Source organism: Choristoneura fumiferana, chromosome 10 (genome assembly GCF_025370935.1).
Source record: "Choristoneura fumiferana chromosome 10, NRCan_CFum_1, whole genome shotgun sequence".
Lineage (NCBI taxonomy): Eukaryota > Metazoa > Arthropoda > Insecta > Lepidoptera > Tortricidae > Choristoneura > Choristoneura fumiferana.
In genome coordinates, this window is record NC_133481.1 from 4,734,085 (window position 1) to 4,760,565 (window position 26,481).

The following is a 26,481-nucleotide window of genomic DNA, read 5'->3' on the forward strand; positions in this document are numbered from 1 at the left end:
ATATTAAGATAAACCTCTCTTAATTTTTTTTATTCTGCTTATGTGTATGACAAATTTGATATATATTTGAATATTTCTGTTTTAAGGTATCGGCCACTGATATAGATGAAGATGCTAATGGCAGAGTTCGATATTCCATAGCCTCTGGTGATGAAAATCGAGACTTCAGTATAAGTGAAGATACGGGAATTGTGAGAGTTGCTAAAAACTTAAATTTCGAAAGAAAAGCTCGCTATGTTTTAACCATAAGAGCCGAAGATTGTGCGGAAGACGATGTCAGATTTGATACGGCTGAGTTATCTATCTCTATTCAAGACATAAACGATAATCCACCCACCTTCTTAGATTCGCCGTACTTAGCATACGTAATGGAAAATGTAATACCCCCTAATGGTGGATATGTGATAACTATTCATGCTTATGATGCCGACTCTCCGCCGTTCAATAACCAAGTACGTTATTTCATAAAGGAAGGCGATGCAGACTTATTCAAAATAAATGCGTCTTCCGGGCAAATATCTTTACTAAGGACTTTAGACCGTGAAGTTCAAGACGAATATACTCTAGCGCTAGTTGCTATGGATACAGGTAAATACCATTATTTCAGAATTTGTTGTTATTATTTATATAAATGATATACCAAATTAAAAAAATAATAAAGAAAAAAGATAGCATGGATGTTATTATTAAAAAAAAATGATTCTGCTTCATTTAGAATGATGTGAGTCATAGTCACATTGATATTCATAAATATCACTTTGATCATCACAGACATTGATTCGAATGGTTCAATGATTTGTTGATATTTTACTAACTATTGACATATCTATTTTACAGGATCACCTCCGCTGACTGGATCTGGTACTGTCAAAGTCATAGTTCAAGATGTCAATGACAATAGCCCAATTTTTGAAAGGCAAAGTTATAAGACCACTGTCAAAGAAAATCTTCCTCCAGGAACTACTATTCTTAGTCCAAAAGCTACTGATAAGGATATAGGAAATAATGCAAAAATTCGATACAGTCTTCTTGGTGACAAATCTGAAAGATTTATTATTAATTCTACAACGGGTGTAATCGCAACTAATGCTTCTCTAGATAGAGAGGAATGGGATGTTTATTATTTGATTATTATGGCCCAAGATTCATCTACGACCGATCCTCGAACGGCTACAGCGAATCTAACAATATTAATAGAGGATGAAAACGACAATACTCCAACATTTGCTCAACCTGTTTATGAAACCTACATTTCTGACCGCACTGTCACAGGTGATTTCATTTTCGGTATCAAAGCTACCGATAATGACGTTGGTTTAAACAAAAAAATTGTCTACGATCTTAAAGGTGAACATCGAAATCTATTTACGATCAACAAAGAAACTGGTGTCATAAAGGCTGAAGAAAATCTTAGAAAGTATCGAAGCAAAAGTTCCACATTCAATCTAGTAATAGTAGCCACAGATTCAGGTGATATGCCAAGACGAAGCGTGGCTGAGTTAATACTTATTCCGAAATCAGTAACGAACTTTCCAAAATTCACTGTTACAAACAAATTAACTTTTACATTTTCTGAAGGTACAACAGAAGGTGTTTTAGTAACAAGACTGTCAGCAACTTCACCAAAACATGGACCGACAGGTTTGTTACAGTTTGCCATAGCCGGTGGAAACGTGGGTGACGCTCTTAGAGTAGAACCAATGAGCGGAGAAGTTTTTGTGACTGGAAGAGGACTTGATTACGAAACTATGCCTTTATATGAAGTATGGTTTGAAGTCAGAGATTCAGACAATCCACCACTAAAATCTTTTATCGAAATAGAGATTAAAGTCACTGATGCTAACGATAACGCTCCCGTTATAGAACAAGTGCTCTATAATGCAACTGTAATGGAAGAAGAGTCCCCGCCTCAACTAGTTATTAAAATTGAAGCTCATGATGATGATTCAAATGAAAATGGACAAATTAGTTACAGACTTGTTAATGATTACGAAGAAACTTTTGAAATCGATACTGAAAGTGGTGAAATATACACAAATATGGCATTGGATAGAGAATCTATTCCATTTTATGAAATTTTGATTGAAGCATACGACCATGGAACACCACAATTAGTTGGAAGTTCAACAGTTATTGTGACAGTCCTTGACAAAAATGACAATCCACCTAGATTTACAAGACTTTTTAGCGTAAATGTAACTGAAAATGCAGAGATTGGCTCTTTTGTTATTAGAGTTACTAGTTCAGACTTAGATTCTGGCCCAAATGCAAACGCAACGTACAGTTTTGTTGAAAATCCAGGAAATAAATTTGTCATAGATCCAGTAAGCGGTAACGTAACAGTTATTGGATCTTTGGACCGGGAACTACAAGATGAATACATATTAAAAGTTGCAGCAATTGATGGTGCATGGAGATCAGAAACACCTTTAACAGTAACAATTCAAGACCAAAACGATAATGCGCCAGAATTTGAATATTCATACTACAGTTTTAATTTCCCTGAATTGCAAGGTAAAAATAGCTTTGTTGGGCAAGTAATTGCCACAGATAGAGATAAACAAGGACCTAATTCTATCATATCTTATGCATTACAACAACCATCGGATATATTTACCATCGATCCTGCAACAGGTGAAATACTGAGTAAATACACATTGAAGTATAAAAGGACATCGATCAACTCTTCACCTGAAAATACCTACTCTGTTATTGTTGTAGCTACAGATAATGGTAAACCTCCAATGTCATCAGAATGCCTCGTAACTATCAACGTTGTAGATGCTAATAATAATCCGCCAAAATTCTTAGAGCATGAAAAACTAGTGCCTGTTCCTCATGATGCTATACTAGGTGAGAAAATAGTAAAATTGACAGCGGAAGATAATTTAGATTTTGGGATTAATGCTCAAGTTGAATACCATGTTTATGGAGGCAACGGATCTACCTTCTTCACAATTGACAAAAAAGATGGCTGGATTATTGTTAAGAGACAGTTTCACAATTTGGGGCAGTATTACGAATTAAAAATCAAAGCCATGGACCGGGGCGTTCCACCGCAATTCGATGAAACGTATATTATTTTTGTGGTAACGGGTGAAAATTTATTTGCCCCTAAATTCACGGCATTAAGCTATCAAGTCATTGTACCTGAAAATGAGCCAACTGGATCGTCAATTCTCTCAGTGAGAGCCAGTGATGATGATGAAGGACCAAATGGTATTGTAAGATACGCTATTTCATCGGGCAATATGGGAAAAGATTTTCAAGTTGACCCCGTATCAGGAACTATCCGTATTCTTCGACCACTTGACTTTGACACGATTCAAGAATATCGCCTGAATATTACTGCCAGTGATCTTGGTTTCAAGCCAAAAGAAACAACAGCTACCTTAACAATCATTTTAACTGATATAAATGACAATGCACCGCAATTCAACCAATCTCTTTATACTGCGTATTTGTTAGAAAATGCACCTATTAATAGTTTAATATACACAGTGAAGGCGATCGACATCGATTCTCCAAAAAATGCTATCATTAGATATTCCATTGCAAATAATGAAATGAAATCCTTATTTCGTATTGACGCTAAAACGGGGGAAATATTTTCAAGAGAAATATTTGATTTTGAAGAAAAGTCGAAATATAAACTAGAAATTACAGCCGCAAATCCCAATACTATAATGAAGACTATGACTGTAGTGATTGTACAAATAACTGGTGTGAATGAATACTATCCGAAATTTATACAACCTGTCTTCCATTTCGACGTATCAGAATCGGCAGAAGTAGGAACGAATGTTGGTGTCATTCAAGCGACTGATCAAGATAGTGGTGATGATGGTGTTATTTACTATCTCTTCGTTGGCTCTAGCAACGATAAAGGTTTTAACATCAATTCGCAAACGGGCGTTATAAGAGTCGCTCGGTACCTAGACAGAGAAACCCAGAACAGAGTTGTTTTGACAGTATTAGCAAAAAATTCAGGCGGAATACGAGGTAATGATACTGACGAAGCACAAGTGATTATTTCTATTCAAGATGGTAACGATCCACCTGAATTCTTACGCCACGAGTACGAAGCGGTTATTTCAGAAGGTGCCAACATAGGCCATCAAGTAGTACAAGTTCAGGCTGTTGACAAAGATGTCCGTCCACAGAATAACCAGTTTAGCTTTTCCATCATTGGAGGAAATGTCAATCAAGATTTCAAAATTGATCCACTGTCAGGTGAAATAGAGGTAGCAAGACAATTAGATAGAGAAGTATTACCCACATATTCCTTAATAGTCGGAGCTATTGATACCGGTGTACCTCCTCAAACTGGCACAGCAACAGTTAAGATCACCCTAACTGATATAAATGATAATGGGCCGTTATTTGATGTTGCTAATTTTAACGGGGCTGTTTATGAAAATGAACCGCCAAATACAAGCATTACTACGCTTACTGCTAAAGATCCTGATTTACCGCCTAACGGTGCACCGTTTTCATATTCCATAATTGGAGGCAAACATCAAAGTTATGTTAAAGTGCATAAACATACTGGAGTACTTCTAACAACAAAGAAGATAGACCGGGAATTAACACCGTACTTAGAAATAATAATACAAATAGAAGACAGTGGTACGCCGGTTATGAAATCAAACTATACTATACCCATTAAAATTCTTGATCGAAATGATAACCCTCCGAGTTCCAGATCTGTACACGTTCTTGTCTACGCCTTTAACAACAAAGTACCAACTGGTAGAATAGCCGACGTGAAACCCAATGACCTTGACATCGTTGGTGACTACAAATGCAGAGTTGTTAAAGACTCAACATCTGACAGTACACTTTCACTATTATACATCAAGAAAGGATGTGATTTACATACGAACGCAGTAAGACCTGGCCAAGGGTATTCTTTCTCAGTATCAGGCAATGATGGAATTCACGGAGATGTAACCTCATCAGTGAGCGTGGAATACTTCTCATTTGACAATAACACTGTAGAGCAATCGGTAACACTGAAGATTGTGAACATGACTGCATCACATTTTCTTACTCATTATTATAGAAGCTTACTTGAAACCCTCAAAGTAGGCTTAAAACATAGAGAAAGTGTGTACTTGTACAGCATCAATGAAGATGATGGAAACTTGTATTTAACCATAGCCACCAAAGGTCAAAATTCAGTTTGGAAAAGGGAACTCACTGAAAAACATTTGAAGGCCAAAGAGCAAGATATGGAAAAGTTATTAAAAAGACAATTAGTAGTGTCTTATTTACCGTGTTCTTTTCACCAATGCGAAAACAATGGTCATTGCTCTGATTCAATTCAAGTTCTCGACCAAACTAAAATAACAGAAAGCGCAGCACTGATTCTTTCATCACCTTTGGTGCGGCACGATTTCACTTGTCATTGTACAGATGGTTTCATGGGTAATAAATGTGAGAAACGACAAGATCCTTGCTCACCTAATCCTTGTCAATTTGGAGGTCAGTGTCGTAAACAAGGTCACGATTTTACATGCACCTGCCCTGCCCGTCGCGAAGGCAAAACCTGTGAATTGGAAAGGGACGACCTGTGCAGTACCAACCCATGCAAAAACGGTGGATCCTGCAAAGAAAGCGCTGATAGGAAGACATTCTTCTGTCTATGCCGTCCTGGGTATCGCGGTAACCAGTGTGAGGCTTTAGTAGACTCATGCAGACCTAATCCATGTCTTAATGGAGGAATATGCATAAGCCTAAAACCAGGGTATAAATGCAGTTGTACAAGTGGACGATATGGTGCACACTGTGAAAGCTCTACTTTTGGATTTAACGAACTATCTTACATGCGGTTCCCAGCTTTGGATGCTTCAACAAATGATATAACGATCATATTTGCAACAACTAAGTCAGATGCCCTTTTACTTTATAACTATGGAGCACAAACTGGTGGAAGATCGGACTTTATTGCTATTGAACTTCTTGGAGGAACACCAGTATTTTCTTTCGGTGGTGCGAGAACATCTATAGCATCAGTAGCTATCACAGACACACGGAAAAATTTTGCTGACGGCGGATGGTACAAACTAACAGCTACGAGGAACGGTCGAGTAATCTCCCTAAGCGTTACCTCTTGCACAGATCACGGGGACGTCTGCATGGAATGTGAACCTGGAGATAGCTCCTGTTATAATGATGAAACAGGCCAAGCTGGGTACGTATATTTTAATTATTTTAGTCTACTTCTTCTCTTACAAAATTGTTAAATTGATAAAGTGCCGATCAAATGTTTTAATATGTTTGTACATGCATGTACGTACAGTCAGCCAAGTGCAAAGATATCAACATTGCCAAAGTTATAAAAATATGTACATTTACACGACTTTATGCACTTAACATTAAGGTATTATTAAATATTTTTGCAACTTTGGCCGTGTCGATATCATTGCACTTGAGTGTATGTATGCACGTAATGAATATATATGTTTATTGTACGTATATGATTATTGCGGCTGATACAATAGTATCAGTGCGTCTTTGACGAACATTTAAACACTATTATTTTTTGTTAATCGAAAAAAAATAAAAAATGATGATGATTATGTAAATATGTTATTTAATTTGCTCCAATGTTGATCATTCGTTATTTCTTCATTTGCAGGACATTAAATTTCAACGGCGAGCTTCTCCTCGTTGGAGGTCTACACAAAGCAGATCCAGTATTGGAGCGCCCGGGTCAAATCCACACAGACGATTTTATTGGCTGCATTCATAGTATTACTATCAATGGTCGTTTATTAAACTTAACAAATCCTATTGAATTTCGTGGAGTCGAAGCAAACTGTGGAAGATCAGAAAAAGGTGCATGTTATAAAAAAGACGTATGTGGCAACGGCGAATGTCTTGATAGATGGAAAGCTAATTACTGTAAATGTGAAAACGGCATACTATCTCCAGATTGTAGCACCTCATTCCAGCCGATATCAGTTGGAGGAAATGGTTTCGTTTACTTTGCAATCTCAGATAAACATCGGAGAATGCAGTTACTTGACTCCTTTTACGATGATATGGATTGGAGCAAAAGAAGTAGAAAACCTTCTGAAAAATATGCTAATCCAGCTAAAAGACTATCCTTCCTTTTTAGAACTTATCGCAAAGATGGCATACTTTTCTTTTCTGCTACCGACAAATACTACACATTAATTGAACTACTGGGTGGAAAGATAATTTACACTTCAAAACAAAATACTATAGTTAACATGACACAGGTCGAACAAGCTGACGTTTCTGACGGCAGCTGGCATAGCGTTACTTTACACTCGCTTGGCAGAAGCATTCGTCTTATGGTTGACAATGCCAACGTTGGCGAAGAGCTCGATGCTGCTGGAGTGCATGACTTTTTGGACCCATATTTAACAGTTATATCCTTTGGCGGAGTCAAAGCCGAAAATTTACCTGTGTCCAGTAATAATAATTTTGAGGGCTGTTTGGCAAATTTTACAATCAACAATGAAATACAACCATTTACCGGGAACGGAAGTATATTTAAAGAAATAATCCGCCAAGGAAAGATTTTGACTGGATGTCATAGCAGCTTTGGTGTTGGCTTAGCACAAAGTCCAGACCCTCTCAGTATCGGCATAACGCTTGTTATAGTATTTTTCATCATTTTGATAGTTGCCATTTTGGTATCATTCGTAGTTTTCCGACTTCGAAAACAAAAGAAGGAAAAGGGCACTATTCCCACAAGCAAAGGAGTTATGCATTCAAAACAAAATGGTGGACCAGCGATGCTGAATGCTCCAAACTTAATCGCCGGAACCAACGATAGTTTAATGAATCGAAATCTTCACAGTAATGAGACCAGTCTAAACAGCTACATGTCAGAAAACGCTGACATCATGCGTAATGTGGGTCACATCGTAGGCCCTGAACTATTATCTAAGAAATACAAAGATCGAGAAATAATGAACATCGATCTTTCTAGACCACAAAGGCCAGATATTATAGAACGGGAAGTAGTTGGGAAAAGCCCCGCGCTTAGAGAAGATCATCATCCACCACCACCGCCTTCAACAAATAATTCTCATCATACACATGATCATCCAAGTGGCATGGATTTAAATTCAGATATACCTGAGCATTACGACCTTGAAAATGCCAGTTCTATAGCACCTTCCGATATTGATATTGTTTATCATTACAAAGGTTTCCGAGAAGCTGCGGGTATTCGAAAATACAAAGCGACGCCCCCTCCAATTGCGGGCTACCATCATAAACATCAAGCACCTCAGCATAGACATTCACCTCATCATGCTGGTTACCCACCAAGAGTGCTTCCACAACCATCGCAACCTCCTTCTCAACCAAGACAGCACCAAACTACGCCTTTAGCCCGACTGTCTCCCAGCAGTGAACTAAGTCAACAACCAAGAATACTCACTCTTCATGATATATCTGGGAAACCATTGCAAAGCGCATTATTAGCAACTACGTCCAGTTCAGGTGGCGTTGGTAAAGATGCTCTACACAGTAATAGTGAACGTAGTTTAAATAGTCCGGTGATGTCGCAACTCAGTGGTCAGAGCTCGTCTGCGGGACGAAAAACACCTAATGCACCTCCTCAAGTACCTCAAGTAGTTTCCGTTGGTTCTGGTGCTGTTGGGCTGACCGCAGAAGAAATTGAAAGAATGAATGCACGACAGCGGACTTCAAGTCTAGTATCTACATTGGATGCTGTTTCGAGCTCCAGCGAAGCTCCCCGAGGCGGCGGGGTCGGCCACCACATGTCTCACAGGCATCACTCGCCGCCCGTCGACAACAGAAGTTCCACGGGTTCCGATGACGAAAGTGGTAATGATAGCTTTACGTGTTCAGAAGTAGAGTACGATAACAATAGTATTAATGCTGATAAGCCAGAGGGTGTGAGGAGGCCAAACGTGAGTAGTGGAAATAATTCAAAGAAACCTATTTTACCTCCGCCATATGAGAGTTTTGATTCATCGTTTCGTGGATCGCTGAGTACTTTAGTGGCGTCAGACGATGATCTTGCGCCGCACGTGGGTTCAGCGCTGTATCGGCAGGCTAACGGCTCGCCTGCACCTGCCACTCTCGGCTGGGACTACTTGCTCAACTGGGGTCCAAACTTTGAAAGTATGATCGGCGTTTTCAAGGACATCGCCGAATTACCGGACTCCGTAAATGGCCGAATGTCTTCCTCGTTAAGACTTCCTAACGGTACTCCAAAACCGTCGGAAGAATATGTATGATGTATAAATTAAGTTTAAGGAAAATTTGTAAATATTACTTTAATATAAGTAGAGTTAGCTTTTGTACAAAAATTTGTTGCGATCTTGTATCAAGGTCTCTCTAGATTCAATTCTCTTGCCATATCTTGTTGAATTCGTGTTGTGTAATAAACTTTTATGACATTGTAATGTATTGCAAAAATAATATTGTGAATGTAAATATAGAATACGAAATCACTCTGTATATAGGAAATGGAAGTTAAGTTTCACCCTATTTTTTCTATTATTTTAAAATGTCATCAGAATAATTTTGTACTTTATTTTCAATCAATACATTCAAGGAATAAAAATGTAATTGCGATGTTAATCGCCATCTAGTAAAATTTAATTGGTATCCGATTATTAATCTTTTATGATAGACAAATCTCTTATTAAAAATTTATAAAGCCATATTTTAAGCGAACAAAGTGCCAAATGCCTTTTTGTTTACGATGACTGACTGATTTAAGTTTATGTGAACAATAAAAAAATAACTCAAAAAATGTATTTTCTATTTTCTCTATCTAAACAGATCTAAACCCTAATAAATGCCTGTTTATTACTGTAATTACACTTCAGCTTTAATTTGACTTACAATACGAGTATGTTATTTTCGTACCGTGGTCTAGTTTCATTCTGATTACACCTCGTTCTTGATAACGAGTTAACCAGAGAACTTGGAAAGCTAGTAATTTGGTCAACGAAAAAAGCAACGCATACTTATTCTTATAATCCTGTCCGTGACCCTTGACTATGTTTCATGAAATATACCGTATGTTTCGTAGAAGAACTAAAAGTCACCGACATAGCTGGAAAACTATGCAAGTTGAAGTGGGCCCATTGCTCCAAGAACAGATAACCGTTGGGGGAGGGAAGTGTTTGAGTGGCGACCACGAACCGGAAGACGAAGCGTTGGCAGGCCTCCCACCAGGCAGGCTAGAAACCGGTGGATGCAAGTGGCTAGTTGTCGTTTATTGTGGTGTTCTAAAGGGGGGGCCTTTGTTCAGCAGTGGACATCTACCGGCTGATGATGATGATGATGATGACCGTATGCATGGGTATATACTCATAATTACAATAATTCTAATGTCTTGAAAAACATGGTAGGTTTAAGCAGAGTGAATTCCTCCAGAGTATTAAAGGTATGTCCGAGTCATTGCTATCCTTATTGCTATCTCTATCATAGTAAAAAATCATGCACTGATACGAGTACTTGGCAAAATAACAAGCCGGTCCTCTCACGCTAGCCGTAGGTTCTTTTTAGGGTTCCGTAGTCAACTAGGAACCCTTATAGTTCCGCCATGTATGTCCGTCTGTCTGTCTGTCTGTCCGCGGGTAAGAAAATATGGTAGACGTAAAGTGGGGTGATTTTTTTTCATTACCAACCCTATACTAGAGTGTGGAGAATGGTTGGATAGGTATTTTAAAACCATTGGGGGTTGCTATGACAATTTTTCTATTCAGTGATCTGTTTGTGAAATATTCAACTTTAAAGTGCAAATTTTCATTACAATCGAGCCCCTCCCCCCTCCCTCTTAAATCTACTGTTGGGAGGAAAAATTTGAAAAAAGTCAGAATGGTAGTAAATAATATATCAAATTTAAAAGGAAATTTAAGTTATAGCGCCTAAGATTGCTTAAGAATTATTAGTAGTTTAAGAGTAAATAGCAGCCTATTTGGAAGATTCCGTACACAATACGAAATCGTCAGAAAAATATTATTTGATGTTTACGTAATGGCTACGGAACCCTATTCTGAGGGTGTCCGACACGATCTTGGCCGGTTTTTTTTATATTTAAGAACTTGTTTCACTATCAGCGATAAGACTCTGTGAACGCGTAATTATAACCAAAAACACTAGCAATGAAGATAAAACGCTAATACGTGCGTGTTCTTTGCCTTAATTTGACAACATTTACATAATTGGGAATAAGGAAGCCCTAGAGTATTGTTAACAAATACAAATTAATTAAAACCAATAAAAGATACTATGCACCTAGAAAGGTGGGCATAGGTCACCTAGTCACAAAGTGGATGCCCCAAGATGGCTATCGGCGTCGTGGCAGGCCAAGGCGGAGATGGCAGGATGACCTAGACGCGTTTCCAGCGACTGGCCATGCATAAGTGCCGACAGGACGAGATGGAAATCCAGGGAAGAGGCCCTTGCCCAGCGGTGGAACATTACAGGCTAGTAAAAAAAAGATACTAGGTATAATGACAATGAGAGATTCTTTATCAAAATAATTTGAAATGCGATATCAAACAAAGCATTAATATTTTCAAACGTTATTTCAATATAGTTATCTAGCTTACATGTTTACGCCTTCTGCAATATAGTTAGCAAACTTGTTAATCAGATAAATACCTATTCTCTTTGTTTCAGTAAAATGAGCTTCAAACAAAAATAATAAAGTAATTAATGATATGATGGATGGATGATAGATGGCATTAGTATCGTGAGGTTTGTTTGACGTTTGACTTTTGTTTGCGATTGGCTCATTTAGTTATTTACCCTATCACGAGCATGCGTCGAACTTGCGTCGAACGGACTTCACGATATTAACGCCATCTAGCGATATTTCACCTCTCTGAAAACCCTAATTTATTATTTGACAGTCTAGCTACGAGGGCTGTTTGATAAGTACCCGTTTTCTAAATATATTAATATCACTGGCCGAAAATAAGTATACCACCTTTTTAAGCCATTTTTCAAAGGTGGTTTTTTTTTTAAATGGCATTCTTTTGTTTTTTTTTTCTCATTTGACAGCGATTTAGCGAAAGCGTGAACTTAAAATTGTTAAAATGGAGAAAGAACAGTATCGGTCTGTAATTAGATTCTTGTTTTTGGAAGGAAAAACATGTGATGAAATAAAAGTAAGAACTATTGCCTCACCCCCCGTATTCTCCAGATTTGGCCACATGCGATTTCTTTTTGTTTCCCAACCTAAAAAAATGGCTCGGTGGTAAGCGATTTGGATCAAATGACGAAGTCATTGCCGCCACAGAGGCCTATTTTAATGACTTTCCAAAATCATACTTTTTGGATGGTTTAATGAAGCTTGAGTATAGGTGGAACAAATGTATAGAGTTATAAGGTGACTAGAAAAAAATGTGTTTTCTTTCCATAACCGGGTACTTATCAAATAACCCTCGTAGTAATAGTCATTACATTTATAGTTCACTAGCCTTAACCCACGGCTTCGCCCGCATTAGAAATAGTTTAATGAAATATAAATCATTTATTCGCGACAAAGTGGCGTAGCATAACAAAAAGAATGCCGTCTTAACTCATCTGTTGTAAATTTATGACCGTGTTTTTTTTTTAATATACAACAACAACCGTTTACTTATACCTAGTGCCCTCCGCGAATTTGTATACATTAATGTCATCGTGAATGACTCTACCTATACACGATTCTTGTTACCATGGCAACGCAATAAATAAATGTCTTAGAGCGTTTCAGATTATCCGATCCGATATCGGTATCGGACGCCGATACGATATGAAATGTATGAAATATGATCCGATATTGGATCGGATAATCTGAAAGACAGGTACATATTTCATACATTTACTTACTCCGATATTAGGATCGGCGTCCGATACCGATATCGGATCGGATAATCTGAAAACGCTCTTAGAGTTTGGCCTCGAAAAAGGTTACGGTAATAATTTAAAAGAACAACGTTCGGTCGCACAACGCCATCTATTGATTGAAAACGAAGTTAACACGTCATCGTAAGAGCTGAGGTACGGTACGTCACCGTACTTGGACAGTGCCCTCTATTCTTGTTAAAGAGCGTTTATACATGCTGAGCTGGCAACGTTGCATTTTTGTTAGTTTTTCTCAATTATTCCATAAAAATTTAATTAAAATTAAAATTGTGGTCTGATAGAACTCTTCTTAATAGGTATATAAGTTAATGTGTCTACTCCAATAATTATTTGTGATAGACTTTTATATTCTTTAAAAACGAACAAATGTTTATTAACGGTTTTTAAAGACAATAAAAGTCTATCGTGAATAATTATTGGAGTAGACACATTATTTTTTTTGAATAATCGAGAAAAACTAACTAAAAAGCAACGTTGCCCGCTCAGCATTACGGGATATCAAGTATCTTATGTCTCAATGCAGATCTTTTCCGTTCAGCTGTTATTGCGTGATTGAGTAACAAACATCCAAACTTCCAAACATCTTCACAAACTTACAAAATACTCAATGATTGTTTAACTTGTAATTATGTAGATCAAGTTTTAAATATATTTTTGCAATAATGTACCTAACATAAATCTATTTTTTTAACCCCCGACGCAAAAAGAGGGATGTTATAAGTTTGACCGCTATGTGCACCTGTGTGTGTGTCTGTCTGAATGTCTGTCTGTGGCACCGTAGCTCTTAAACGGGTGAACCGATTTGAATGCAGTGTTTTTATTTGAAAGCATGTTTTCTAGTGATGGTTTTTAGACAAGTTTTATCAAAATCGGTTTAGCCGGTTTCTAACTTTTTGTTTGTTAGGTTATTATTTAAGTTGGTGATCAGTTCACAGTACCTAATGCATTTCCGATGCAAAATATTGGCTCTTTGTATTTTTATTTTATTCACGAATACGAGTAAATATAAAATATATATATCACGGGACCATTCCTACGTACCTAGTCCCAAAGTAAGCTTAGCATAGCTTGTGTTATGGGTACTAAGCAACGGATAAATATAATTATATAGATAGATACATACTTACATACACATTAAACACTCAAGACCCGAGAATAAACATTCGTATTTTTCATACAAATATCTGCCCCGACACGGGAATCGAACCCGGGACCTCAAGCTTCGTAGTCAGGTTCTCTAACCACTAGGCCATCTGGTCATCAAAACGACGATTATATTTAAAATTTATAAACGATTGTGATTTTATAGGTTTAAGTTCCTACCTATGGGTTAGACTATTTAAAATGTTATCGTATTTCAAGTTCCATGTAGTCAAGTAGAAGCAAACACATTTACAGTAATACCTACTCCATGACATTCGCTGTTCTGAAAACTTTTCAGATGCATTGCACTCGTAAGTTACAAAGGCGCATGAAGGCAACGGGGCGTGTCTTCGCTTTTCTATATATGTGACAGTTTACATAAAAAATAGTTACAAACGTAAAACAGTTACTATTGTAATGGATTCAGTATCTTTTTTTATATGCCTTTGCATCTGTAAGTATTATTTTACAATTTTATAACATAACGTTTGCACATGTCTCTATCTATAGAGTATTGTGTAATGCCATTAGTAACAAGGCGAATAAAGTGATTACATAAAGTGAGATTAAAGTGCTAAACTCTGTCAATAAAAACGATTTATTAATATTCAGATAGTGACGCAATTATGAATCTCTGAGTAGCATTTATTGCCGTTCAGCAACGTACAGTATCGAATTTGCAAATAATGCATTTGTAGTTTTGATACTGTACCTTGTCACAGTTTGTCCAATGAAAATAATTAGTACAATAATAATTACCTAGTAAAATAATTAGTATAATTGTTAAGATATCTCATATATACACACACATATCATAGCATATTTCTTCCATGGATGTCGTAAGAGGCGACAAAGGATATAGGTTAAGGTATACCGTAGGCGACAGGCTAGCAACCTGTCACTATTGTACCATTTTTTCGTCAAACTTTAAACCTTAAAATGCTAAAAGTGTCTCCGAAGCGGTAACGTTTCGTGTGCTCTGCCTACCCCGTTTGGGAATACAAGCGTGATGTTTGTGTGTGTTTAAGATATATATTTGAAGTTTAGTACCTATTCCAGAATTAGTGATTGTGGCACCTAATTTAAAGCAGAAAATTTGCCAAAGGACATAATTTTAAACACATTACCACCTTCCTTTACTATTCGCAATAATTAAATTACCTAGTTGTATTCATATTGAAAATCGGTTTTATTTTGTTATTATAAAAAAAACAACCAAATTTGTAATATAGAAATCTTTAAGGTAATTCGTTCGTGTAGGTACTAACTGAGAGCAGGGGAAGCTGTTCTACCTCGGACAGTTTTTCCTTTTATGATTTTTAGAAAAATAACTAATAACGGAATAAACGCCAGATATTAAAATATCTAAAGATACATCATTAGGCTATGTTATTCGATAAAAAACTAAGCGATTCGTTTCTTAATTTTGAGACGGTAGGCTCACGAAAAAAAAGGGAAAAATATCCAAGGTACAACACCCCTGATGTACCTTGAACATTCGAGGTTGTACCTCGGACACGTGATTTTTTGTCAAGAATATATTTAATGATTATTTGTTTTATTTATTTATAGAACCGATGACTTATTTACTGGTTATTGGCACACAGCAGTTTTCCTGCCAAGTGTGTACATATTTTTTTATAGATCAAACAAAAAGTTACCTTAGTTTTAGACGTTGATTACATGATGAAATCGCATGGATCAAACGACTAAATTACTTAATTTTAACTAAAATACCTTTCAGCATCAAGATATGATCGGAACAAAAATATATATATTTTTTTACTACCTACTAAATTTTATTTGCCAAGGTACAACTTATTTTTAACTAGTGTCCTAGTTACAACGTATCCAGTGTTTTAGGTAAAAATGCGTCCAAAAAGCACATCGATTCAGGTTTAGGCTGAAACAGCCCTTTTGATCCGTAGTTAATTAAAGTAACTTCAACATAGTTTGTTGACTTTTATTACAAAAAAATATAACATTAAATAAAGAAGCTTAAAAAAAAGTTAAAAAAGTACTTTTTGTAAAAGGATTTTTTTTTTCATGATTATCTCACACAGCACATTCAGCGTTGCGTTTCATTACTAACTTTACTTCGCTACTTCCCGCCGACGGTTCAAATGCACATGATATTAAAATAATGCGGGGAAATTTAAATGTCGACGACTGTCCGAGGTACAACTATGGCCAAGGTACAACAGTTTCGCCTACAGGAGTTATATGGTTCCGTACCCGAAAAGTGACTGACGGAACCCTGTTATTGTCGCTTTACCGTTTGTCTGTCACGATTAAGTGGCACGATTAAGTGGAGTCGGGCACGAGAGTCAGGCACGATTAAGTGGAACCTACAACTAAAGTCATGTATTAAAACTGTAATCAAAATCATCAAAGTTATTTTAGAGATCTCAAAACATACATAGTTTACTCGTTTACGAATCCTGGTAGTAAAAGTGGCAGAATGGTACAAACTATGGTAAATTCGTCGAGATTTGTAAACAAAAAAAATATTCGTAGGTAATTAAGTAAGTAAAAAAAATGTTAATCCCGACCACTAAAAAACTAACTAAAAAGGAAAAAACAATATAAAAAAAACAAACAACCCGACTGATTTATAAAAACTTTATACAAAAAAAAACAAGTCCAGTAGTCTATAAGTCTGCTAAACTTCAACAGTCTGTATCAATTACTGGGATTTTTTGAGCTGATCACGATTTTGAATGGCTCCCGACTGCTGAACAATACAATACAATGACTCTTTATTGTACACCCTCCAGAAATAGTAAGCGATACAGATAAACCTAACCAACAAAAAAACCGGCCAAGAGCGTGTCGGCACGCCAAAGTCGGGTTGTTTGTTTTTTTTTATTCATTAACTTGTTCATGTACTTAACACTTTTTTCACATTCCTGTGGAAATTATACCTAGCTTAAAAGTATCAATAGTATGTAAGATAATTGAGGCAATATTTTAAATTAGATTTCAAATCTATTTCATTTCAAAAGTGGCACACAGTGATTTCAAAATGTCACACTCTTCATCTTCGCTCACGTCACTCAGTAAAATATCTATTCTTGCTATTATTTTCTTCAGAATTGATGGCGGCAGTTGCTACGCCAAACGGAAGTCGTAACTGTCACATGAACGTAAATGCTTATCTGAAACGTCTTTTACTGAACATCGTCTTGACATATACAACCAATTGAATTCATTATCTTGTGCACTAAAAGCCTTTGTGCGTGGTTTTTAATTAAATGCCATTAAAATTGCAAAATATGGCATTTTTAGTTGAGTCAAAGTAATTGTATTAAGTAATAATAACTATTAATAGTGGCAAAATTAAAACTTTCGATAGCGATAATTCTTAAACCCACTGTATCCCAGTCGCTACTGATTTAATAAAATCGATTCTACGACTCCCTGACGCCACCACTTTTCAGAGTCTTTGGAAAAGGCACCGTTACGAACTTAGCACCTCAATTACCCACCCCAAAGTTGACGACTGGTAGAGATTACTTATCCTTTGATAAGTTCGCCTTTGCACATGCACTTCAACGTTTGTCAATAATTATTTTAAGTTTCTCTATTTTTATACAATAGAGTTTACATAGAGTCATGCTGGGTAAACGTACGCAGTAGGTAAGTGTACGCACTCACATATATTTCGGACTGAAATGCGTACACTTACCCACTGTGTACATGGGTCTATATCGAATGTAGAAAATTGTTTGTCATAATGTAATGTTTGACATAACTCATTTTTTCTCTGAAACCATTTATTTTTCAGTTATTAACCTAACAGAGATTACCATTTAAAAAAATATGAAAAATGTATGGTTTCAGCGGGAAAAAAAAATATGACTAACAATAATTATGACAAACATTACATTATGACTTATAAAGTTATGGCAGTCGAAAGGATCCCCTCTACATACCTATCATCATAATTCCTTTTGTAGTTCTGTCTGCCTCTGCTTGCACAATTCCATTGGTCTTGTCTTATAAGTACGTTGGATACTTTAACAATTTGGATAGAGACCATGTTTCATTTACCTCTAAGTACGGATAACATTAATTTATCAAATGATTATTTATAATAAAAATTTTCAGCTCTTAGTTATGTATTGGCTCAACAAGGCTGTGTGTCTCCTCCAATGGAATGTCCAAACGAAAATATAACGTTCTGGCTTTACACGAAGTAAGTTTCTATCAAATACTTAGTTTGGCAAAGACCCGGGTTCGATTGCAGGTTCCGGCGTTTCTTTTTAGGGTTCCGTACCTCGAAAGGAAAAAACCGAACCCTTATAGGATCACTTTGTTGTCCGTCCGTCCGTCCGTCTGTCAAGACCCTTTTTCTCAGGAACGCGTGGAGGTATCAAACTGAAATTTATATAAAATACTCTCCCTTGTCTACTGTCCCTTGGAGCTGTGAAAAATCAAACTTCTCAGTCAACACACTCAAAAGATACAGTCGTCCGCAAATTTCCGAAACTCGCAAGAGAATCAAAACCTACAGGGTACTTCCCGTGAACGCAGAATCTTGAAATTTGGTACGAAGCAACGTACAGCAACAGCACAGATACAGGAAAAATTGCGAAAACCGTAAATTTTTAGTTACATCATATAATAAAAATATTTTATTAATTTTAAAGCTACCTACAGGTTAGCACGGAACCCTCGGTGCGCGAGTCCGACTCGCACTTGGCCGATTTTTTTTTGTTTTGTCAATGTGTTCTAACAAGATATTTGAGAAATGCTTATATATCTAAACTAAAATTTATAAAGAGAAAACATTATTTGATCGTGTAATTGTTTGTTTGTAATAGATAAACTCGAAACCTATTATTCGACCAATTTAATGCTTAATGTTTATTTGGGCAAAAACGGTATAATATAAAAAAAAACCTTAAGCAAATAAGACTTAAACGAAACATAGACTAGCAAATATGCCACTATTAAATTATACAGTAGAGTAACACGTACAAAAATATATGCAATTGAACAAAAATTATTTCATTAAATTATTTCACTAATATGTAGAAACCTATATTATCAGCAAGTAACATAGGCTTGTTTTTATCTCGGGAAAATAAAGATTTCCGGGAGATGCGTAATGTGGGCATGTATGTAGTTTGTCCATAATCAACTTGGTGAAGTCAATTTCTGTATTTTATTAAAAAGTATTTTTAGTCGCTGAAGTTTTACCAAAACAGTTTGAAATTGTGACTTATACGTGGAGTATGGCAACTGTACTCTATACAAAACCCTGTATTACCTTTAAACGAAAGATTCTTTACGATTACGACGATTCTATACGATTTATGTATATTTATTTATTTCGGGAATCTCAAAAACGGTTCTAACAGTTTTGACGAAAATTGGTATACATGTGGTTTTCGGAAAAACAGCGTATTTTCGAATTTTAGCCCATATAATTTTTACGCTACACATAGGAGATATTACCTCTGATTTCGTGTAGGACCAACCAAGACAGCCCGCACCAAGTGTTTGCACTGAACTCCGACTCCATCTCCTCGGCACCGTGGGTCGAAGACGCTCCTATCAAGATCCTCATTCACGGTTATACTGGACACAGAGATTTCTCACCTAGTACGGAAATACGACCAGGTAATTGCTTTAAGTATGTGTTTAATTCATAAGAGCACATTCTAAGTGCGAGTTGCATTAAGTTAAACCTATAACTAAAACCCACAAACAACAGTATTCAAATCTCTGCTGTAAAATTTTGGATGCCAAATAAATTTGCTTATCATTATCCATACTAATATTATAAATGCAAAAATGTGTGTGTTTGTGTGTTTCTATGTTTGTCTGTCTTTTATTTTGTCTGTATTTTTGGCATAAAGATAGTTTACTTATGGGCCAGGGAGTGACATTAGCCTACTTTTTATCCCGGAAAAATGCACAGTTCCCAAGGGAAATTCCATGCAGGCAAAGCCACCGGGAAAAAGCTAGTAATCATCTAAAGTCACGATAATTAGTAACTTGGTGCAACTCTTCGATTTTTTGAAGTGAAACATCAAAATTTCTTTGATTGCATTCTATTTCAAGTATGCATATCGACTTTCGCAAGGTCCAAGTTATCTGCCATTACAGTAGAGCAAACATTATATAAGTACAGGAAAATACGCAGGAAAACGGTGAAAGTTATGCTAAGAAACAGTAACAGTTTTATATTTACGCCGGGCGTCAAAGTAGCGTAGACAATGTTATCATACTCCTAAGTACCATTAAATGATACTGCGTATGCTTATAAAACATCCGAAAACATGACATGAATACAGTGGTAGCACATCCGCCATCCATCCACGCGCTTGCACGCTTTACGTCATTTTAGCTTCCGTTATAAATGCCATACGGCTGTCATACATATTCTTCGACGTCACATGAGGTCAAAGATGTACTAGCTCTACGCTTTTTACCCGACTGCAAGGAGTGGTATTGTTTTTTACGCTTTATTTTCAAAACAGACGGGCTACTACGAAACTCGAAAATCGAAGTTCGTATCGCACTGTCCCTATCACTCGCGTATTAAATGACATAAGCGTCAGCAGGACGGCAACATACGAAGTTCGAGTTTTGCACTTCGTGGTAAAGGGCCAGGGCCCGCGTGGTAACTAAAAACTCTATCATTCTGAGAGGATTCCTGTATAATGAAGTGGGACGTTATAGGCCGAAATGAAACTAATCAAATGTCTGCATTATATAAGTATGATAATTTCCATTAATAAGGCCCCATTTATTGGAGCATACTACCACAGAATCAAAAGCAGCTATCGAGTACATACCTGACAAAGAATATTTTTAAAGTTAATCGTATGTTCAATAATTACAATGGAAATTGTGACGTATTACGATATTAATAAGGTTCAGTTTGCAACTCAATACAAGTGGTCGCTAAATCGCCTCTACCTTATTAAGGGTTAAAGCCGTGCTATGGCGAAAACCTCTTAAGTCTCTACTTGAGACTTTACGATCCTCTGATCGTGAATTCAAAAGCCAGACTCGTACAGAATTTTTAGGAATTCATATGAAAATTACGATAATCTCTGGTTTATAATTTAATAATCAGTTATAAAATTAGATTATATGATTAAAAAATAATATTTTAGTGTATTATCCAAGGGAGAAAAAGATTTACTTACACTTCTACTCTCGCAGCATACATGCGGTGCTGCGATTACAACATAATATCCGTGGACTACAACCCCATCGCTAGAGAGCCATGCTACTTCCAAGCGGCACGCAATACAGAATTGGTGGGGAAATGCACGGCCCAGCTGATCGACCAGCTGGTCACCCAGCATGGCTTCGAGCTGCAGAGGTTCCATGTCATCGGCTTCAGCCTCGGCGGACAGACGGCAGGGTTCATCGGGAACTATGTAACTAGTGGCAAGTTGGAAAGGATTTCTGGTGAGTGCACTTTATAGTTTAAATAGTCAGCTAATGGGAAGGAAAAACACTTTCACTAGGATGTACTTGAGTAGGTATCGGCCATAATAGAGAGAAGCCCGACGAGCGTAAGTTGTGAGTTGCGACGTGACGTGAGTTGTGAGTCGCGTATTTTTGGTCCCGTAATCCAAAATGAGCTGTACACAAATAGGACTTTTGTATGAAACCAAAACTACGCGACCAAAAATACGTGAATCACAACTTTAAAAATTACGCTTGCTTAGCTTCACCCTTACAGGACTGGCTGGTTCGAACAGTTTAAAAGTAAAATGGAACTATGTGATGCTGCCAGTGTTCCTTAGTGTATAACGTCGTATGATGACTTAACTTCTACGCCAGTAAATCACAGTAACCATGTGCAGGATGTAACTACGTAGCTTTAGACTGGACACCGAGCCGTTGACGACATATTTAAAGTTATGACAATGATCAGGACAGCAAAACAAAAACCTGATGAACAACATTATTTCAGCTCAGTAATGGAAAGTAATAAAATGAGACGATTTATTGTAGCTTTTGCCGCTAGCGATGTAGGTATTTAAAACCTACTATAAATTGTCATAATAGCAGTTGTTCGTCCGTAAGCGTTGTAACAAATCTCTTGATTTACAAACCAGCAATAACCATGACATATACACTCCCTATTTCAATGTGACTGACAGCCTTAGCTCTAACAATAGAGTGGTGGTTAACACGTTTGCAATGCATAAATTAACAGCAAAATATGAGTATCGTAACATACTATTCATCAAAAATATTCGTGCGGTGTTGCTATAAGATTTTGCATACAGTATAGATTCAGGCGTTAGTTTGCGGAGGACAATGTTTAAAATATATTGGATATATTTGATTCACTCCTCTGCAAAGTACTACGATAGTCACCCGCTGCCTTAAATAGAGGTGATTTTAATACTATCTACATATAACTGCCAACGCGATTAATCATTCTCGAATTTTCCGAGCAGCGACATCTATCGGAATATAAATCAATAATAAAACATTTTAGTGCTATATACAGCGGTCAGCCTGTGCAAATCGACTTATGTAGATTTTGTTACGTATGTCCTATAATTTATTTAACAAGCGGAGAGGGAGAATAAAAATAATTGCCCGATCACAATAATACACTCATAAAAGTGCCTTGGGATATCTTTTATCCCTAGACAGTTTTGAACGGGTCTATATAACGACTGGTCGAAAATTGTTTGTCATAATGTCATGTTTGACGTAACTCTTTTTTGATGAAAAATGTATGGTTTCAGCGGGAAAAACACTATGACAAACAGTATATTATGACTTATAAAATTATGGCAAATGACTTTTTTGATGTGTACTTAACGAATGGCTTGACCGGACTACATCACGAAATAGTAAATATATTTGTGCACATCATTTTTAATATTTTCTAGCACTTGACCCAGCGATGCCCCTGTTCGTCAGTCAGGATAACAAGAAGAAAGTAGATGCCAGTGATGCCAAGATGGTGGATTGTCTTCATACAAATGCGTTGGAGAAAGGGAAACTAGAAACCTGCGGGACAGTGGACTTCTACGCAAATGGAGGCCTCACGCAACCTGGTTGCAAGCCTTCTCAGGAACATAGTAAGATTATTGAGGGACTAGTCGAAGAAACTGATTTATGTGTTAGAGTGTAACCTTTTAATAATCAATTTCACTATAATTTCCTTGACAAAAGTATGAGATGTCAACATGATATTAGCAGCATAAAGGTTCCATCCTGGTACGTGATTAAGTTGGGTCGACTGTACTATAGATTGATGAAGAAAAGAACATCATTGAAATTGTTTGTGAGAGTAGCCTTCTCAGGAACAAAGTAAGATTATTGAGGGACAGTCGAAGAACCTGATTTATGTGTTAGAGTGGAACCTTTAGATAATTAATTTCACTGTGAATTCCTTGACAATAAGTATGCGATGTCAACATGACATTAGTAGCATAAAGGTTCCACCCTGGTACATGACTCAGTGGGTCGACCGTACTATAGATTGATGAAGAAAAGAATATCATTTAAATTGTTTGTACTAGTACCGGTATCTCACCGATGAAAAATGCAGATGAGGCAAAGATGTATTTCACTGGTTCAGTAACAGCCTATATAGCCTAATCACTCTAGCCTTGAAGAGCCTTAGGTTGCATCTACCTTCTCTTCATCTTCATCGTGGGGAAATATTGAATCTGTTTTTTTATTAACATTCTCAGTGGTGACGAAACAAACTAAATCGTCAAAAAAAATACACTAATTGAGACCTGGTCCCAAACTAGTCAAATAATCTTAATAATTATTGTATTTATAGCCTGCTGCACCCCGTGGTTTCACCATTTCCTGATAAATTACTGGTGTTTTATCAAAAATTTATCAGAGAGTCATCATCATCATCATTCCAGCCTATATACGTCACACTGCTGGGCACAAACCTCCTCTCAGATTGAGAGAGCTTGGGCCGTAGTTCCCACGCGGGCCCAATGTGGATTGGGAACTTCACACGCACCATTGAATTGCTTCTCAAGTTAGTGCAGGTCTCCTCACGATGTTTCGTTCATCGTAAAGCTCGTGGTAAATTTCAAACGTGATTTCGCACATGAATTTTGAAAAACTCAGAGGTGCGAGCTCGGGTTTGAACCCACGACCCTCTGCTTCAGAGGCAAAGGTCAAACCACTGGGCCACCACGATTAATCCGATCAGCTATCAGAGAGTACGGTAGTGAAAAATAGAGAATTAACTGTAAAGTAAATAATTAGTTACTACTTAAAAATTTACGTTTTCAGCAAAATCAGGATGTGACCATGCCAGAGCACCTGCTTACTATGCAGAGTCTATAATAACTGAGGTCGGATTCTACGCAACCAAATGCACTTCTTGGATCACGCATATGATAGGCTGGTGCAACTACGTGTCTTCTGATGAAGAAGTGCTGTTCGGGGAATACATGCCGCACAAGTAAATACTGATTTAAGTATAAAACGGTCCTAAGATAATGTTGATTAAGATCGGAATTACAAATTTAAGTAGTTACGCATCTGTAGACTAATGGATGATGCCAGTCAACTCATCTGATATGCCATAAAACTCATAAAATTTGTTTGATTCATGCTTTAAGTACTTTGCGGAGGTAAAATTCAATGAACTATAACATTTAACCTAGCTACATCACAACCACGCATGCAATAAGTAATATTGTTTTTTTTTACCGAGATAGGTCGAATACTTGGCCAAATTTAAGTATAAAAGGTGAAATTGACATAAAAAATATGATTTCCGTATAGCTACCACATCAGAAAATTTGGTGAGGGTGAATTTATTTTTTAAATTCAGAAAATCGAATTATCTCGAAACTTTTTCTACTGAGATCATTTCTTCTTTGCTGGTAGGTGACCCACCTACCTCTCACTAAAATTGATTGTACAATTTACGAGACACTGTATATGCTCACTCTACAGAACGAACTGGGCACGTCTCAACGTGATTAACGATGCGGTGAGCGTTTACTCTGTTCATTACGTATGCTGCTTGGTAACTATTATGTGGCGAGTGCCTTGACCAAGCAATGGATTAAGAAACCGCGCCGCCGGTCGTGCTTTTTCGTATCCGGGCCGTAAGCGTAAAGGCCATACCTACCACCTACGGTCGTAATCGTCAATGACGGAAGTGAAAAAAATATTGATATAATGAAACGTACGAGTGCTCGTCACTGTCCCAATAGTTGGCATCTTCAGTTTTATGTCATTAGCTATAGAGGTGACAGCAGGGTGTCGTCTATGGGGCATTAGCGTGTCGAGCACTCGGACGTTTACCTTGTCTAAGTATATTTATCAGTATCGGCATCGATCAATGGCGCTTTCTTTCATAAAACCTTAAAAGACTTGTAAAATAGACCTTTCTAGCCTCTTTGTGGGATAGACATAATTTTGATAATGTTAGCAGCATTTGCATAATATAAACATAGCACTAAACCTGCGGTAATTTAGCATTACAATACGCAGTAACATGAGCACGAGGAAGCGAGCTCAAATTAAAACAGAAACTGTTGCAAGTGAAAGTATTTCTGCTACGTCGCTTACACCCGACATCACGTATGGAGACAAAGACTCCTTACGGGTCCTCATTTAATAAAGACTTTTTATTGAGAAATTTTATTGAGAGGGTCACACCCGAAAACAATTCTCACGCTAGCTCCGCCCATTACCGATGCACACAAATTCATTGGTGGCGTAAAGCTCAGTGTTTCTGCTTGCACTCGACATCATTTATGGAGACGGAGACTTCCTGCGGGATACAGGGAACTAAAATATTGTAGGTCTTCGTTTATTAAGACAAAACACCCGAAAATAATTCATCCATCACCGATGCACACAAATTCATTAACGGTATAGAGCTCAAAAGAATAAAAAAAATTACCAACTTAAATTATTTACTCTAGTTAAATAAAATAAAATGACTGACTATATGTCTAATCTATTTTTTTTGTATGATATATGATATTATGAATTATGATAGATCTGGAATTTGTTAGCAAATACTCGTAGAATATTTTTGGACATTACTTTGGACACAATCAGATTTTAAAAAACTTTGCGATTTTGGTATCAATATTTACGGTTTCTCCCACTCACCCTCACCACTTTTACTTTTTTTCTATTAGTAAAATAATAAAAATAAATTGATTTTTAAAAATGTTTTTTCTTTGCAGCATATCCGGATTATACTTCTTTGCAACTAACTCCAAGTCGCCGTACGCTCGTGGTCGGAATAAGAAACAGTCACGAAGAAGTCTTTTCACATTATAATGTCGAAGATAACTGAATAAGCGTTAGGTACTAAAGTACAAAATAAATTTTAATTAATTATGAAACATTTACTGGTTTTACGCATTATTAAACCCTTTTTCCTTTTGATTAGGGAGGGTATTTCTGCTTGATTTGATGTTTGTTTGTTGAGAAGACAAGTTTTAATTAAAATGT

General features: G+C 36.9%; 2 protein-coding genes across 2 annotated transcripts in view; both read left to right on the forward strand.

The window, feature by feature from the left end:
* ft (cadherin-related tumor suppressor fat) overlaps window positions 1-9,755 on the forward strand; it is a 138,443-nt gene extending 128,688 nt beyond the window's left edge. The window contains exons 7-9 of the mRNA XM_074093160.1: window positions 87-588; window positions 838-6,196; window positions 6,644-9,755. Of these exons, the coding sequence (XP_073949261.1) occupies window positions 87-588; window positions 838-6,196; window positions 6,644-9,251 (8,469 nt within the window). The 3' untranslated portion in view covers window positions 9,252-9,755. The remainder of the gene's footprint in view (window positions 1-86; window positions 589-837; window positions 6,197-6,643) is intronic.
* Window positions 9,756-14,368: 4,613 nt separating this feature from the next.
* On the forward strand, window positions 14,369-26,352 carry LOC141431563 (pancreatic lipase-related protein 3-like). The gene is made up of 7 exons (XM_074092737.1): window positions 14,369-14,482; window positions 18,139-18,226; window positions 19,508-19,656; window positions 21,211-21,462; window positions 22,911-23,102; window positions 24,289-24,460; window positions 26,211-26,352. Exons 1-7 carry the CDS (start codon window positions 14,446-14,448, stop codon window positions 26,305-26,307), a joined length of 987 nt encoding a protein of 328 aa, XP_073948838.1. The 5' UTR covers window positions 14,369-14,445; the 3' UTR covers window positions 26,308-26,352.
* The last annotated feature ends 129 nt before the right edge of the window (window positions 26,353-26,481 follow it).